General features: G+C 43.1%; 1 protein-coding gene across 2 annotated transcripts; it reads left to right on the top strand.

Annotated features, from left to right (window-relative positions):
- Positions 1-7,810: 7,810 nt before the first annotated feature.
- On the top strand, positions 7,811-16,802 carry LOC123051469 (uncharacterized). Of its 2 annotated transcripts, none has more exons than XM_044474349.1 (7): positions 7,811-9,576; positions 10,077-10,175; positions 13,356-14,637; positions 15,177-15,566; positions 15,868-15,966; positions 16,068-16,382; positions 16,511-16,802. In XM_044474349.1, the coding sequence occupies exons 1-6, from the start codon at positions 7,903-7,905 to the stop codon at positions 16,349-16,351; spliced, it is 3,828 nt and encodes a 1,275-aa protein (XP_044330284.1). In that variant the 5' UTR covers positions 7,811-7,902; the 3' UTR covers positions 16,352-16,382; positions 16,511-16,802. The 2 variants fall into 2 exon arrangements, with proteins under 2 accessions (XP_044330284.1, XP_044330283.1); XM_044474348.1 differs by having other exon boundaries at positions 7,815-9,576; positions 15,174-15,566.
- The last annotated feature ends 267 nt before the right edge of the window (positions 16,803-17,069 follow it).

Raw genomic sequence — 17,069 nt, 5'->3', positions numbered from 1 at the left:
TTTTGGGGTTATGCATTAGAGACAGCTGCATTCACGTTAAAAAGGGCACCATCTAAATCCGTTGAGACGACACCGTATGAACTGTGGTTTGTCAAGCAACCAAGGTTGTCATTTCCTAAAAGTTTGGGGTTGCGATGCTTATAAGAAAAGGTTTCATCCTGATAAGCTCAAACCCAAATCGGAGAAATGTGTCTTCATAGGATACCCAAAGGAGACAGTTGGGTACACCTTCTATCACAGATCCGAAGGCAAGATATTCGTTGCTAAGAATGGATCCTTTCTAGAGAAGGAGTTTCTCTTGAAAGAAGTGAGTGGGAGGAAAGTGGAACTTGATGAGGTAACTGTACCTGCTCCCTTATTGGGAAGTAGTTCATCACAGAAATCTGTTCCTGTGACTACTACACCAACTAGTGAGGAAGCTAATGATGGTGATCATGTAACTTCATATCAAGTTACTACCAAACCTCGTAGGTAAACCAGAGTGAGATTCGCACCAGAGTGGTACAGTAATCCTGTTCTGGAGGTCATGTTACTTGACCATGACGAACCTACGAACTATGAGGAAGCGATGATGAGCCCAGATTCCGCAAAATGGCTTGAGGCCATGAAATCTGAGATGGGATCCATGTATGAGAACAAAGTATGGACTGTGATTGACTTGCTCGATGATTGGTGAGCCATTGAGATTAAATGGATCCTCAAGAGGAAGACAGACGCTGATAGTAGTGTTACTATCTAAAATCTAGAATTGTTGCAAAAAGGTTTTCGACAAGTTCAAGGTGTTGACTATGATGAGAGTTTCTCATTCGTATCTATGCTTAAGTCTGTCCGAATCATGTTAGCAATTGCCGCATTTTATGAAATCTGGCAAATGGATAAACAAAACTGCATTCCTTAATGGATTTATTAAAGAAGAGTTGTATATGATGCAACAAGAAGGTTTTGTCAATCCTAAAGGTGCTAACAAAATATGCAAGCTCCAGCGATCCATCTATGGACTAGGGAAAGCATCTCGGAGTTCGAATGTACGCTTTGATAAATTGATCAAAGCATATAGTTTTATACAGACTTGAGGTGAAGCCTGTATTTACAAGAAAGTGAGTGGGAGCACTACACCATTTCTGATAAGTATATGTGAATGACATATTGTTGATCGGAAATAATGTAGAATTATTCTGCAAAGCATAAAGGAGTGTTTGAAAGGAGTTTTTCAAAGAAAGACCTCGGTGAAGCTGCTTACATATTGAGCATCAAGATCTATAGAGATAGATCAAGACGCTTGATAAGTTTTTTCAATGAGTACATACCTTGACAAGATTTTGAAGTAGTTGAAAATGGAACAGTCAAAGAAAGAGTTCTTGCCTGTGTTACAAGGAGCGAAATTGAGTAAGACTCAAAGCCCGACCACGGCAGAAGATAGAAAGAGAATGAAAGTCATTCCCTATGCCTCAGCCATAGGTTCTATAAAGTATGCCATGCTGTGTACCAGATCTATTGTATACCCTACACTGATTTTGGCAAGGGAGTACAATAGTGATCTAGGAGTAGATCACTGGACATCGGTCAAAATTATCCTTAGTGGAATAAGGATATGTTTCTCGATTATGGAGGTGACAAAAGGTTCGTCGTAAAGGGTTGCGTCGATGCAAGTTTTGACACTGATCCAGATGACTCTAAGTCTCAATCTGGATACATATTGAAAGTGGGAGCAATTAGCTAGAGTAGCTCCGTGCAGAGCATTGTTGACATAGAAATTTGCAAAATACATACGGATCTGAATGTGGCAGACCCGTTGACTAAACTTCTCTCACAAGCAAAACATGATCACACCATAGTACACTTTGGGTGTTAAATCACATAGCGATGTGAACTAGATTATTGACTCTAGTAAACCCTTTGGGTGTTGGTCACATGACGATTTGAACTATGGGTGTTAATCACATGGTGATGTGAACTATTGGTGTTAGATCACATGGCGATGTGAACTATATTATTGACTCTAGTGCAAGTGAGAGACTGAAGGAAATATGCCCTAGAGGCAATAATAAAGTTCTTATTTATTTCCTTATTTCATGATAAATGTTTATTATTCATGCTAGAATTGTATTAACCGGAAACTTAGTACATGTGTGAATACATAGACAAACAGAGTGTCACTAGTATGCCTCTACTTGACTAGCTCGTTGAATCAAAGATGGTTAAGTTTCCTAGCCATAGACATGAGTTGTCATTTGATTAACGGGATCACATCATTAGAGAATGATGTGATTGACTTGACCCATTCCGTTAGCTTAGCATTTGATCGTTTAGTATATTGATATTGCTTTCTTCATGACTTATACATGTTCCTATGACTATGAGATTATGCAACTCCCATTTACCGGAGGAACACTTTGTGTGCTACCAAACGTCACAACGTAACTGGGTGATTATAAAGGTGCTCTACAGGTGTCTCCGAAGGTACTTGTTGAGTTGGCGTATTTCGAGATTAGGATTTGTCACTCCGATCGTTGGAGAGGTATCTCTGGGCCCACTCGGTAATGCACATCACTTAAGCCTTGCAAGCATTGTAACTAATGAGTTAGTTGCGGGATGTTGTATTACGAAACGAGTAAAGAGACTTGCCGGTAACGAGATTGAACTAGGTATTGAGATACCGACGATCGAATCTCGGGCAAGTAACATACCGATGACAAAGGGAACAACGTATGTTGTTATACGGTTTGACCGATAAAGATCTTCGTAGAATATGTAGGAGCCAATATGATCATCCAGGTTCCGCTATTGGTTATTGACCGGAGACGTGTCTCGGTCATGTCTACATAGTTCTCGAACCCGTAGGGTCCGCACGCTTAACGTTCGGTGACGATTTGTATTATGAGTTTTTTTATGTACCGAAGGTAATTCAGAGTCCCGGATGAGATCGGGAACATGACGAGGAGTCTCGAAATGGTCGATATGTAAAGATCGATATATTGGACGACTATATTCGGACAATGGAAAGGTTCCGAGTGATTCGGGTATTTTTCGGAGTACCGGAGAGTTACGGGAATTCGCCGGGGAGTATATGGGCCTTATTGGGCTTTAGGGAAAAGAGAGAGGGGAGGCTGCACGCCCCCCAATGCTTAGTCCGAATTGGACTAGGGGGAGGGGCGGCGCCCTCTCCTTCCTTCTCTTCTCTTTTCCCTTTCCTTCTCTCCTAGTCCTACTACTTGGAAGGGGGGAATCCTACTCCCGGTGGGAGTAGGACTCCCCAGGGCGCGCCATAGAGAGGGCCGGCCCCTCCCCTCCTCCACTCCTTTATATACGTGGCCAGGGGGCACCCCATAGACACAACAATTGATCTCTTGATCTTTTAGCCGTGTGCGGTGCCCCCCTCCACCATATTCCACCTCGACAATATCGTAGCGGTGCTTAGGCGAAGCCCTGCGTCGGTAGCATCATCATCATCACCGTCACCACGCCGTCGTGCTGACGGAACTCTCCCTCAAAGCTTGGCTGGATCGGAGTTCGAGGGACGTCATCGAGCTGAACGTGTGCTGAACTCGGAGGTGCCGTACGTTCGGTACTTGGATCGGTCGGATCGTGAAGACGTACGACTACATCAACCGCGTTGTGCTAACGCTTCCGCTTTCGGTCTACGAGGGTACGTGGACAACACTCTCCCCTCTCGTTGCTGTGCATCACTATGATCTTGCGTGTGCGTAGGAATTTTTTTGAAATTACTACGTTCCCCAACATAGAAGCCCTCCGTGATCGATTGCCCCTCTGACAGAGTTCCGGAACAGGCCTCCAGATGAGATCGCGGAAGAACAGAAGTTTGCGGCGGCGGAAAAAGTGTTTCGGGTGGCTCTCTCGTATAACGGGAATATTTGAGAATTTATAGAGGCGGAATTAGGTCAAGAGGTGCCATGAGGGGCCCACAAGCTAAGGGGGCGCCCCTGGGGCACGCCTGGTGAACTTGTCGCTCCCTCGTGACTCTTCTGGTCTTCCCTCGAACCTTTGTGGGTCCCTTTTGGTCCATAAAAAATCACCGTAAAGTTTCATCGCATTTGGACTCCGTTTGATATTGATTTTCTGAAAATCCAAAACAAGCAAAACAACAACTAGCACAGGGCACTAAATTAATAGGTTAGTCCAAAAATGATATAAAATAGCATATGAATGCATATAAAACATCCAAGATTGATACTGTAATAGCATGGAACAATCAAAAGTTATAGATACGTTGGAGACGTATTAAGCATCCCCAAGCTTAATTCCTGCTCATCGTCTAGTAGGTAAATGATAAAAACCGAATTTTTAATGTGGAATGCTACCTAACATGTCTATCATGTGATCTTTCTTTTAGAGTATGAATATTAAGATCCGAATTATCCAAAGCAATTGTCTATAATTTGATATAAAAACATCAATACTCAGACATACCAACAAACAATCATGCCTTTCAAAATAAAAATGATAAAAGAACGCCATCCCTAGAAAGTCATATAGTCTTGTCATGTTCCATCTTCTTAACACAAAATATTAATCATGTACAACCTCGATGACAAGCCGAGTAATTGGTTCATACTTTTTAACGCGCTTTAGCTTTTTCAACCCCACGCAATACATGGGCGTGAGCCATGGATATAGCACTATGGGTGGAATAGAATGAAGTTATAGAGATTAATAAGGGGAAGACAAAAAAGAAGATAGTCACGCGGCTAATCAATGGGCTATGGAGATACTCATAAATTGATGTAAATGCAAGGAGTAGAGATTGCCATGCAACGGATACACTAAGAGTTATAAGTATATGAACGCTCAAACTGAAACTAAGTGGGTGTACACCCAACTTGGTTGCTGATGAAGACCTTGGGCATTTGAGGAAGCCCATCATCGGAATATACAAGCCCATGACAGCCAACATAGTCTCATTTTGCCTTGTTTGCCCCCCCCCCCCACTAGAGTTGCTCGATAATGGGTGTTATACTCTCGCAAAGCCCCCTGGTAATCTGAAACAAGACATTGAAAAAACTAGGATAGCTTGAGCCACAACTTTAATAAGTACCTCCTTGCCTGCAACAGATACAATTTCTCCTTCCGTCCTCAAACCTTCTCCCACACTCGGTCTCTCACATATTTGAAAGTACCATTCTTCGAATGTCCCACTTGGTTGCCATGCCCAAATACTTCTCACTAAGAGACTCATTCTACACATTCAAAATGTTCTTCTTACTTTATGTCTCAAATTACAAGGGCTCCGAGGGCACCCTTTACTAAAATAGATTGACAACTTTTCATACTAGGGCTCCCCTGCAGGGAGCAGGTTTAAGCCGGCCTAGTAGCTACGGCTCGTATGCTGGCCTCATGTAGCTATTTTTTCCTTCCATTTTTATTCACATTTTTATTATCATTTTTTAACAATGTTTATATTTTGAAAATTCTAGATATATATATTACAAAAGACAATTTGCATCATTTTTTAAATTCTAATCTTTCATTTGAAAAATGTTAAAGGTGCATATTTTTTTATGCATATGCAAAATGAACAATGTGAATAAAAAAGTAGAAAATATTAATCATGTGTATGCAAAATGGTAATTGTGTGTACGAAAAGTGTTTATACATTGTAAAAATGTTTGCGTAATCAAAAAAGTGATTCATACAGTAAAAAATGTACGTTGCATTTTACAAAAGTTCACAAGTTTCAAAAATGTGTTTGAAACATTTTTCAGAAATGTTTGTACTATGTTAATCTTGAAAAATGTAAAAAGTTTACAGAAAAATGTCTCTATATTATACGAAAAATGTATAAATAAGAATGTAAAAAGTACAAAAATGTTAATCATGTATACGAAAAATGTTAATCATATGTACTTACAATGTCGCACATATGTATGAAAAATGTTAATCATATGTACAGATTGTGAAAAATATAAAATGTCGCACATTTCAAAAGAAATGTACGTAACATTTTAAATATTGTTTATACAAATATAAATATATGTTTGTGTAATTCAATGAAATGTACATTCAAGAAATGTACGTCACATTTAAAAGAATCTTTACAAGTTTCAAAAAATGCGTTCTTGATATTTTCAAAAAAATGTTTGTACAATGTACTAAAAATATTTACATAGGGGGGAAATGTTTTTATCATTCAAATATGTTTCAGCATGCATTTTAATACATTTAGTAGCTATTTGAAGAAAAAATCAAATCATATTTTATAAAAAATGTGTATTTGAAAAATGTTAATGGTTATAAAAATGTTTTAAATATATACGGAAAATGTAGAATTTGTATGAAATAACAGTAGGCATGGATTGAGAAACAAAACCAATGAAAAATGACAAAAGAAACAAAAATAAAAGCGAAGAAATAAAAAAACCCGAAGAAAACTCAGAAAGAAACAAAGGGAATCAAATTATAAAAAGGAAAAAAGAACAATAGAAAACAGTGTAAAAACAAAGAAAACCAAAGCATAGAAGAAGAAGAAAAAGAAAACCGAAAGCCAGTGAAAAAAGAAAAAACCAAAGAGTAAAAAAACAAAAAACTGGCTTATTTTTTAAGTTGGGAAGGGGCAACTTATTTTTTTAAGCCACCCAAAAGAGCTGGCCCTAGGAATCAGTATGGGCGACGTATAGGTCTGGCGATTTAGGTTTTTTTTAGCAGGTCCTGGCGATTTAATACTCACGCCACGTCAACGGCACACAGGCCGGCAGGCCCAAACGCACTGCCCAAAGCCGACACAAACCAGCCCAACATCTCATTCGTTTCCTTGCTTCAGAAAACTGTGGGGTGGCTTATATTTTAAGGTGGGAAGGGGCAGCATATTTTGTAAGCCACCCAATAGAATTGGCCTTAGAAATCAGTACGCGAGAGATATAGCTGTGGGGATTTACCGAAAAAGTCTTTCGCCCCGCTTTATATATAAAGCAAACCACCAAGGCCACATGACACGTACACCACACCCAAGTCCCACGACAAATAGTACAAAGGTTCTGCTGAGGGCATATCTCAACAAGCTCTAAAAGAGAGAAAAAACAAGGGGTGGCCACGCGCGAGATATAGCTGTGGGGATTTAATACTCACGCCACTTACACACGTCAATGGTACACAGGCCGGTATAGGCCAACGCACGGCCCAAAGACAGCACAAACCAGCCTAGCATCTCATTGGTTTCCTTGCTTCAAAAAAAAAAAAATCTCCTGTCCTCCCGCCGTTCATTATCTTCTTCCGGATCAACCAATCCTTTGCCAGGATCATAGGAGCAGCGTAGAGTAGCAGGGATGCTTTGCTTGCAGCGATCGGTTATTTTATGGTTCGTCAAGTGCATGCGTCAGTTAAGCAAAGCACTAGCTACCACGCGCGCACGGCTTGCAAACCTAATTATCCGAGGCGTGTGCATCTTGTTCATGCAGCTAGGGCCAGCCAAGGCATTGGTTCCGAAGGAATTAGACTCTTTAGAGGAAAAAAATTCAGTTTATCTAATTCACATCTAGATGCTTTTTAAAGATGTCACATCTAACCTTCCATAAATATATAGTGCAGTAACAAGAAACAAAAAAACTAGAACAAAAAATAGATCACAAACAAAGTGAAAATTAGCTTAGAGATTTTAGGGATTTTGATTGATTGCACAGCCAGCCCGCATGCATGGATCTGGTGCTTTGCTTGTAGGTTTATTCAGAGGGAAGAAGCTTCGGGCCAGGGATCATTCTTAGCTGAAATGGCGACTCTGGAATAATGTCGTTGCCAGCGAGCTTTTGAGGTCGAGCATTTGCATGCATGTCACGCGCAAGCAAATGAAATTCCATTCCAGCCAAAGATGAACTCAGCGCCATCGGCTATATACATACATGATGTACTTCTCCATCTCCACGCACTACATCATCGCAGCATTGCCCGTCAGCCATGGCTGCGCCCGGCCGCCCGGCGGCAACCCCTCCACCACCACCGCCACCGCCACCGCCACCGAAGTCTGACAAGGTCGCTGAAAAGGCGTCAGCGTCACCCGCTCCACCACCAGAGACAGAAACGGCCGGCCCAGCACCACCACCACCACCACCACCACCGTCACCGCCACCGCCACCGAAGTCTGACCAGGTCGCTGAAAAGGCGTCAGCGTCACCCGCTCCACCACCAGAGACAGACACGGCCGGCCCAGCACCACCACCGCCGACACAAAACCAAACACCGACGGCAGAAACGGCCAGCCCGCCACAGGCCGACACGCAGCGGCAAACCGGGAAGGGAGAGGTAACACAGGCTCCTTCGCAGGAGCCGGCGGCCGCCACCAGTGCCGTGGACCACCTTCCTGCACCACCGCCGCCGCCCCCGCCGCCTCCTGAGGAGCAGAAGCAAGGCGATACTGCCAAAGACGGGAAGGACTCTGCCACGGCAAACTCGCCCAAAGCAGAGGAGAAGAAGCCGGTCACAAGCCGCTGGCCCCGCGTCCGGTCGCCCGTGCTGCTGCTTCTCTCCCTCTTCCGCCTCCGCCACGGGAAGCCAAGCCAGCCAATCGAGCAGCCTAAGGTCTCTCCTTCGGCGCCGGAGGACGAGCTGGCGGCACAGAAGGAGGAAAGTGAAGGGAGCCAGCGCCGTCGCCATGAAGCCGAGGCCTCATTGTCGCCGGCGGGGCCGAAGGAGGCGCCGCCCGCGGAGCCGCACCAAACCAAGCGCCGCAAGAGCCTGCAGCGCACCGAGAGCGTCCGGCCTCCCGAAGGTGTCGTTGCCGTTGCAGGCGAAGCTGACGCCAAGCGAACCCCCATGAAAAAGAAGCTTCAAAATGCGTTCGTGCTCGTGAAGGACACCTTGGCGTGGTACGGCCGGCATCGCTCCCCGAAGAATGCGGAGAAGCCGGAGGAGGACCAGTCGGCGGCGCAGAAGGAGAAAGACGGAGAGACCAAGCCGTCGACGTCGTCACCGCCGGAGGAGGAGGAGGCGGGGACAAAGTCGAAGCTGGACGACAAAACCGAAGAGACCACCAAAGAGCCGTCGACGGCAGCAAAAGACGAGGAGAAGGCGCGCCGGCGGTGGGAACGGGCGGAGGTGCGACTCGAGAAGATCCTGGAGGATGCGTGCACGAGGCTGACGCTCGCCGAGTTCAGGAAGCTCCCGAACCACAAGCAGCAGCCGTACCAGCAGTGCCTCCTCACCTTCTCGGTGTTCCCACTCGACTCACAGGTGAAGAAGCAGGCCGTGACGTACTGGTGGTCCACGCGGTTCAACCTTCCGTCGGAGAGGGGCGGCGGCGCGGACGGGATCTTCTCGAAGCTCTCCGGCGGCGGCTTCCTCGAGCCGATCAAGAACGGCAGCACCAGGGTCATCTACGGCTGCCGGGTGAACCCGCTGGTGCACTGGATGGCGAAGCGGCTGGCGAGGGAGAAGGAGTGCGCCGACCTTGACGACCCCGGTGGCCCGGCTTTCAGCCAGCCCAAGTCGGAGGTCCTCTGCCTCACGGCGGGCAATCGTGCCCGGATGCAGAAACTGCGAGAGGAGGACGGCTTGCGACCCCGGACCCGGCCCAAGCCCAACCAAACAATGGCGCCTCCTTCGGCTACGCAAGCAGTCGGGGGCCCATCCCAGGTACTCCACCTCCTTTCTCCAAACATGGCTAATACTACTATAGTAAAAAAAGTTGCTAAAAAAAGTAGCACTAGACCATTTGACATTAGCAATCACTCTTATAATTAGTCTGCTACAAAATTGGTTGTTACTACATTTGTCATCTTTTTACAATTTTCTCTTTTTCTTTCGTTTATGCATCATTTTAATTTTTTTGAAGCACTTGTTGTGGTGGTCTTTTGCATGAGAGTCCGCTTTTTTGCGTTTCTCTCCTCTATATGGACCAAAGTGACATGTAAGCATGTTATAGACCTTTTATTATACTTGTTCTGAATGTCAATAGCTAGTCCAACTTGACTAGGAAATGGGACCATAATTATTGCAGGGTACAACCCTTTAGGATCCCCTTCAGAAAAAATTTCCTTCCAATATATTTGCTAAATGAAAAATAAAGTATTCCCTTGATTATTGTTTGAGAAACTTCCCCTAAATAATAAATACTACCAATCTCCCGACTGCAGAAGCTCCAGGAGGACAATGATTCGCAGGCCCAGTTGAAACCCAGTCCATCAAAGATGCCTCCTGAGGGTATTGTAGCACCAGGTGGGCTCCCATCCCAGGTTAGTTCCCTTGTGTACCGGTAATTTCAGTCTAGCCCACCTAACTAGAAAAATTACATGATCTAATAGAGTGTCGCTAAAAAATGCTTTCAAAACCAGAAATTACCATGGGTAACTTGGTATGCCCTTAAGATGTTTAAAGAACAATTGGTATGTCCTTGGAGAAAATTCTTGTGTATACTTGCTCATTACATCAGCTAAAATCACTTCATATAACTAGAACACAATTTCAAATTCTAAAAAAGGAATAATATACATTGCATAATGTAGTAGCGAACTATACATTATGGGCTACAAGAAGTTGACGATCCTGGGAAGGGGGTGGGGGAAGGGGGGTGTCTAGTATTTTCTTTTTGTATATATATTCCTAAAATTATATATATAATTTCAACGCATGCACCCTTTGACTTTTAAGACATATAATGCCCATTTTTAACTAAGACAAAAGATTTACCTTTTAATAATTAAGAAAATAATTGTCTAGTTACTTAAATAAAATTGGGGTGCCTAATATACATATGTTTCTTATAACTCAAGAGACTAGAGCTTTTCTCAAATAGGAAGATCCAACTTATGGATTGTGTGATTCGACATCAGGAATATAGTCATGAACTCAAACAAAGTGACGATACCCCAAGCTTTTTTGCGGGAATTGATTACAATGTAATCCAATGAATTTTGATTGTATGAAATGTAAAATTTTGGATTAATAATATGAGAACTGAAACAAAGAATACATATTATTTTTTACATGATTGTTATATAGTTGTAATGCATACTTAATATAAGTAACATAATACTATGCATTGCATGGGTGGGGTGGACATTTCCCATGTAAGGTTGCATGTTGAGAAAAATAAATTTCGTGCGGACAAACAAAAATTGGATTTGAGTTACCCACTTAATTACTTTTGAGCACCCCCTAAAAATGTGTTCGCAATGTTGCAAGAGAGGATGGAGGAGGGAGACTATACATGGCTGCAACTTCACTGGGGACAAACATAAAAGTCTATTTTAACTACAAGACAATTATTAGTTTGAAGGACCTTTTTTTTTAAGATTAGTTCCAAGGATTAGTGTGTAGATTTAAGACCCATAGATAAATGGATAACCATATTAGTACAATGTGTAGTAGAGATATGAAGTATTTGACTAAGATTGGATTTCATTCCACTTTCCTATTTCTGAACAACAACTTATGTCATCAACTATTTCATGTTTTCAAAGTTATTAATTGTCTCATATAAACCCTATTTTTGATTTCGATAGTATGGTGTAGCGTATCATATGTAAACGGAATTCTAAGGTTTCTTTATTTTATTATGCAATAAGCCAATAAGAAGAATTCTTCCATTTTCTTTTTCTTTAGTTGCGGGAAAAAGCAAATTTAAACTTTTATTTTATAGCGAGCGCAAATTTCTAGTAAAAAATCATGTATCCTTCCACTTAGATATATAATATTTGGTTATTTTTTCAATAATACAATGGGACTAGGTTCTATTTGATAAAAATCATCTTGAGTGCAACTCTACATTGCAATTTAATTCTTGTAAGTTTTATTTTTGTACATTGAGTTCCTATTACTTAAGTTTTTAATGTATTAATGTATAGTTCATATTAGTTCTCATTTTGCTTAAGCAAGATACAAGTTGAGTCTCTCTCTCTCTCTCTCTCTCTCTCTCTCTTCCATCTTTTTTTGGAAAAGGAGGCATAAACTTTGCCTCATCCTTAAAGAGTGTTATGGTTATAGGCCGATGCCCAAGCGTCCAAATACACAAAATGATAACTACTCTCCCTACATGGTTTCGCCCAATCGTTTTGCACCCACAATGTGGCAGTTCTCTAGCCTATAAGGAAATGTGAAGTCCAAGATGATTGACTAAGACTTAAGAATTATTTTTTTCAAACAATCGTACATGCATTAGCAATATTTCTTTAAATGAAACATTATCCCCTTTATATAAGTAAGGTTAGCTACCCAGCCGTGAAAACATGTTTAGTTGTATTAATCTTTTGTTGTACTATTACATATTGTTACATTGTGATTTTAAACAATAAACTCTAGTTATTCGTTAATATCAAATGATAGAAAATATTCCTTGGCAAATTGTCAAAAGAAAGAGTCTTGCATTAATCAATAAGTCTCCATTTAAAAATTAACGACTTAGGATATAGCTAAGTTCTGGGTCAACATCAACAACTTGGTGGGTTGCGTGGGGCCGTGGGCACAACTTCACTGACTCTTGTTTAAACTTCGGTACATATTTACACACAAAATGAGAGTCCCTATTTCAAAACATATGTTCACTGAGGAAACAATAGGTTTAGTGGCTTAACATGCCATTTAAAATCTACACATTGTCATTTTTTATTATCGTTGTCTTACACCAGTTAAATTTTTTTCCCGATAGGCGTACACACTAGGATAATGGCGATTATAGATGCAAAAGGCAATGACACCCAAGTTAAAAATCACCACTCAATCTCCATGCCATGATTTGAAGAGGGGAAACTAGTGGCTGCACCCACTTTCGGTGCACCCACGGTGCACCCACGCAAGAAAACATATCAAAACATTTCCAAAAAATCTGAAACTTCGTGGAAATGATCATCAACAAATGTTATGAGGGCTTGCAAAGTTTGGTGGTCAAATAACATTCGAGAAACGCTCTACAAAAAAGACAAAATTGCAAAATCTGCTCAAACAGTGCACGTACATTTTGACTAATTTTCAGTGATTTTGTCTTTTTTGTAGAGAGCTCCTCGAATGTTATTTGACCACCAAATTTTGCAAGCCCCCATAACATTTGTTGATGATCATTTCCACGAAGTTTCAGATTTTTTGGAAATGTTTTGATATGTTTTCTTGCGTGGGTGCACCGAGAGTGGGTGTAGAAGAACCACTCTCAAGAAAAACATTGAAATATACCAGATTTGCTTTTTTTCGCTACATTGTAGAAGCTCTTGGCTCTTGTTTTGACATCGGCACTAGCCTGAAAATGCGATAATTATTTGTGTTACAATATTATTCGTAAATAAAAATCATTGTGAACATACTTTTCAAGACAAATTCGCATGTATGATTATCACCCCCCCCCCCCCCCCTCTCTATTTTTTTTCCATAGATGTAGCATTTCTCTTGACATTTGTCCAATCTAATTCTTACATGATTTTAAATAGGATCAACAAGATAAGACCAAACGGGATGATGAAATGTTGGAGACTGCGATACTCCTCATCGAGTTTGAAAGGAAGAAAGTCATCCTCAACATTGACGCGCACGTGTACCGACTCCCGGAGCCCTTGCTCACCAAGCTCGCCGACCGCCTGGAAGTGCTGCAGCTCGGCCGGTGGGGGAACACCGACGACGAGACATACATGGAGGTGGAAACTCTGGAGTCGCTGAGCGCCATCGGCAAGCTGAAGAACCTCCGGTACCTGAGCGTGCGCGGGTTGTCCCGGCTGACGGAGCTCCCAAGCGAGGTCCGGAGGCTCCGGAAGCTGGCCATCTTGGACGTGCGCGGGTGCCAGAACCTGGTCAAGCTGCCGTCGTCCACCGTGAAGAAGCTCGTGGCGCTGACCCACCTGGACCTCACCGAGTGCTACATGCTGGAGCACATCGGGCGGGGGGTCGCCGCCCTGCCGGAGCTGCGCGTGTTCAAGGGCTTCGTGTTCGGCGTCGGCAAGCGGCGGCGCGACGCGTGCAGGCTGCAGCACCTCGCCAAGCTGAAGAAGCTCTGGAAGCTCAGCGTCAACGTCACCACCGACGCCAACGTCGAGCAGGACGAGATGAAGCAGCTCGCGAAGCTCGCCGGGCTCCTGTCGCTCACGGTTACGTGGGGTGAGAGGCCGAGCATATTGCTGGATGATACTAGCAAGAAAATTCAAAAGCAGCTGCAAGATCTCCTTGATACGTGGACCTGCCTCCGGCTACCGCCGCAGCTCGATAAGCTGGACGTCCGGTGCTACCCCGAGGGCACGCTGCCGTTGGGGACGTGGCTCAACGGCAACAAGAAACTCAAGAAGCTCTACGTGAGAGGCGGGGAGGTGAAGGAGCTCGACATCCCCGGAGGCAACGTCATCGAGACCCTGCGCCTCAGGTACCTCAAAGAGTTCGAGCTGAATTGGACGACTGAACTGCTCCCGAAGTTGAATAGGAATACCATTAAGTGTGTGGAGGTTGTCGATAAGGATTCTAAAGTGGTGAAGGCTCAAACCAAAGGTAAGGTTAAGCTAAATGAGAAGGAGGGGACAGAGAAAGAAAAGCTGATTCCCATTAAGAAGCGGATGCACATACCAGTGTGTACCGTGGATGAACATGGGGTGTGGGTGAGGGATCTCAAGGAAGAAGATGCCGGTGGCCAAACTCCAGGTAAAGCCCAAACTCCAGGTAAAGCAGAAGGTGCTACCGGCGTTGCCAAAGCTGAAAAAGGTGTTGACGATGCCGGCAAAGCGCTAAAAGGTTCGCCCTATTCCACTACTTGAATTTCAGGGTCAGAAATGTTTTAGCCATAGCCGAAATCACCGAATTTTGGTGGATTTCAGTGGTTTAGGTGAAATTCATTTATTTTGGTTTTCATTTTAGTCAAATGAGTTATATTTCCACTTAAATTTGACTAATATCTAAGCAAAATCATTTTGAAAATTAAAAGTACTTATTTGTAAATTATTTGAAATTGTGTGTATTGCCATAGTTGTTGAAATATTTTGACTGAAAGGCAACTTCAATATCTGCCGAATAATGATTATTTGAAATTTTGATGAAATTGCACTGAAATGAAAGTGAAAACCACTCTACTCTAGTCTAGTGATAAAAACATGCAGAGTACAAATTAAAGTGTTGTTCCTACCTTGTTACTAACATATATACGTTGCATCCGAAACTTTTTTTCTAGAATACGCAGAAGCGTACGTATCATGTACTAGTAAAGAAGGATTGCATCCGAAACTGAGATCCTTCCATTTTTTGTTTGAAAACATTATTTTACTTGTTTGTAGAAGTGAAAGAAGAAGATAAGCCAAGCAACCTCAAAGGCACCAAAGGAGAAAATGAGCAACCAACACTAGCCAAGGAAGACAGTGGAGCTACTGATGAGATAAAAACCGTTGATGGTGGAGATAAGAACCATGAGATTGTTAATAAAGAGAACGACAACAAGAAGGAGGCAAAAGATGAAGAGCGCAATCCCATGAAGAAGGGTGCACAAGTACATGAGCCTAACACAGATGAGAATAAGGTGCAGGCGGGCGATGAGAAGGAGGAACTCAAAGAGACCGCGGAGAAGCAAGCGTCACCTACTCTCGCCGTCGATCAGACAGTGGCTCCAGCGAGCGAGGGGGATATCAAGAAAGGTGTCGTCACCGATAAGACCCAAAAAGACAAAATAAGTGGTACATTGCCTAACTTTGCCACATCATCCCATACTTTAATTTTTTTAAATGAGGTTAATTAAAACCCCACACATGAAACATCATAATGTTGCTTCTTGACCGCCAAATGGGATTTTGCTAACCAGTAAACCCTTACTGGCTAAGGTCTAATAAATGTTTTTTTCTCCTGCATTTTCATGTTTCAACTCAATCATGTGTTTGTGTTTTACTGCAATATTTCTATTGTATCCATCAATCAATCAATAATACTTGCTTTGCAAAATTTATGGAAAGCGATCTATCAATAATTCTTGCTTTGCAGAAACCAAAGAAGAGAGGCAAGACGAACCAAGAGATGCCAAAGGACAAGATGAGCCACCTAGCAAGCAAGACACAGGAAACACCGATGAACCACAAACAGGTCCCGCCCTCTTGATTTCTAACGGCACTGATAATTGTGCGCTTGCTTCCCACTTATCAAGGCTATCTAAATCTGACGATAGCGCGCGCTTGCTTCCGCAGAAGGTGAAGACAAAGGCAAAGACGACGAGCAGCCCATTGACGAAGACGGAGGCGGCGGTGGCGGCGGCGATACAGCCACCGGTGATGCGACGAGCTCGCAGGCGTCGAAGCCTAAAGAGGAGACCCCAGCTCTTAAAGCAGCAGCTTCTCCCCCGGCGGCACCACCAGCATTATCGCCCGCAACTACCGGCGCTGCTCCAGCTGCCGTGGAGGCCAAGGAACATGGGAAGGCTGGCCAAGATGATGGACCAACAGGCACCCGTGCGGTGGTAGAGAATAATTGAAGATCAAAAGCATGCAGTGCATCTGCCTAAGGTACTGAAAATTCTTTGACCCAGTAGAATTGTATGTAACCTGAGCCCGCTTTGCCACAAATCGGGTAGTTGTTCGATCAGGGTAAGAGTGAGATAACACATGTGTAATTTGGTCGATTGATTTTGCAGGCGCAGAAAATTAAGGGGCGAGGATTGTTCCGATGGGCACCTTCGGGTTGGACCGTTCAATAATTGCCCGGAATTTGACATTTGGAAGAAATAACAACAGGCTGTTTGTATTTGTTACCAGTGATATATGTATACTTACCTATATGCATATTCTTGAATTTAAATTTGTGAACTCCGGTTCTATCAATAAATCTTCACGCGAATAAGATGCGGCTTTCTTACACTCAATCTTCATGGAGAAGTAATGTAAGATTGTAACATAAAAGAAGGGAGAAATATATTTTTGTGTCCTTCAATTGCTCCGAAAGTCTAGATTTGGTCCCCCAACTTCAAAACCGACAAATCATAGTCCGTTAACTTTTTAAACCGGACAAGTTTAGTCTCCTCGTCTCAGCTAAGCTGACTCAACCTGGTTTTGACCGGTCTTCGCTGACGCAGCAAGAATATTCTCTCTTCGAACCTGTCTCCTTGCAAAATTTATGCAAGGGTAAGGGCAATTCCAACGTGCCAACGCATTCTGTCCGCACGCATCCGTTTGGGTCGAAACGGACACAAACTG

This window comes from Triticum aestivum, chromosome 2D (genome assembly GCF_018294505.1).
Source record: "Triticum aestivum cultivar Chinese Spring chromosome 2D, IWGSC CS RefSeq v2.1, whole genome shotgun sequence".
NCBI classification, from domain to species: domain Eukaryota; kingdom Viridiplantae; phylum Streptophyta; class Magnoliopsida; order Poales; family Poaceae; genus Triticum; species Triticum aestivum.
This window is presented reverse-complemented; position numbering and strand designations above follow the sequence as displayed.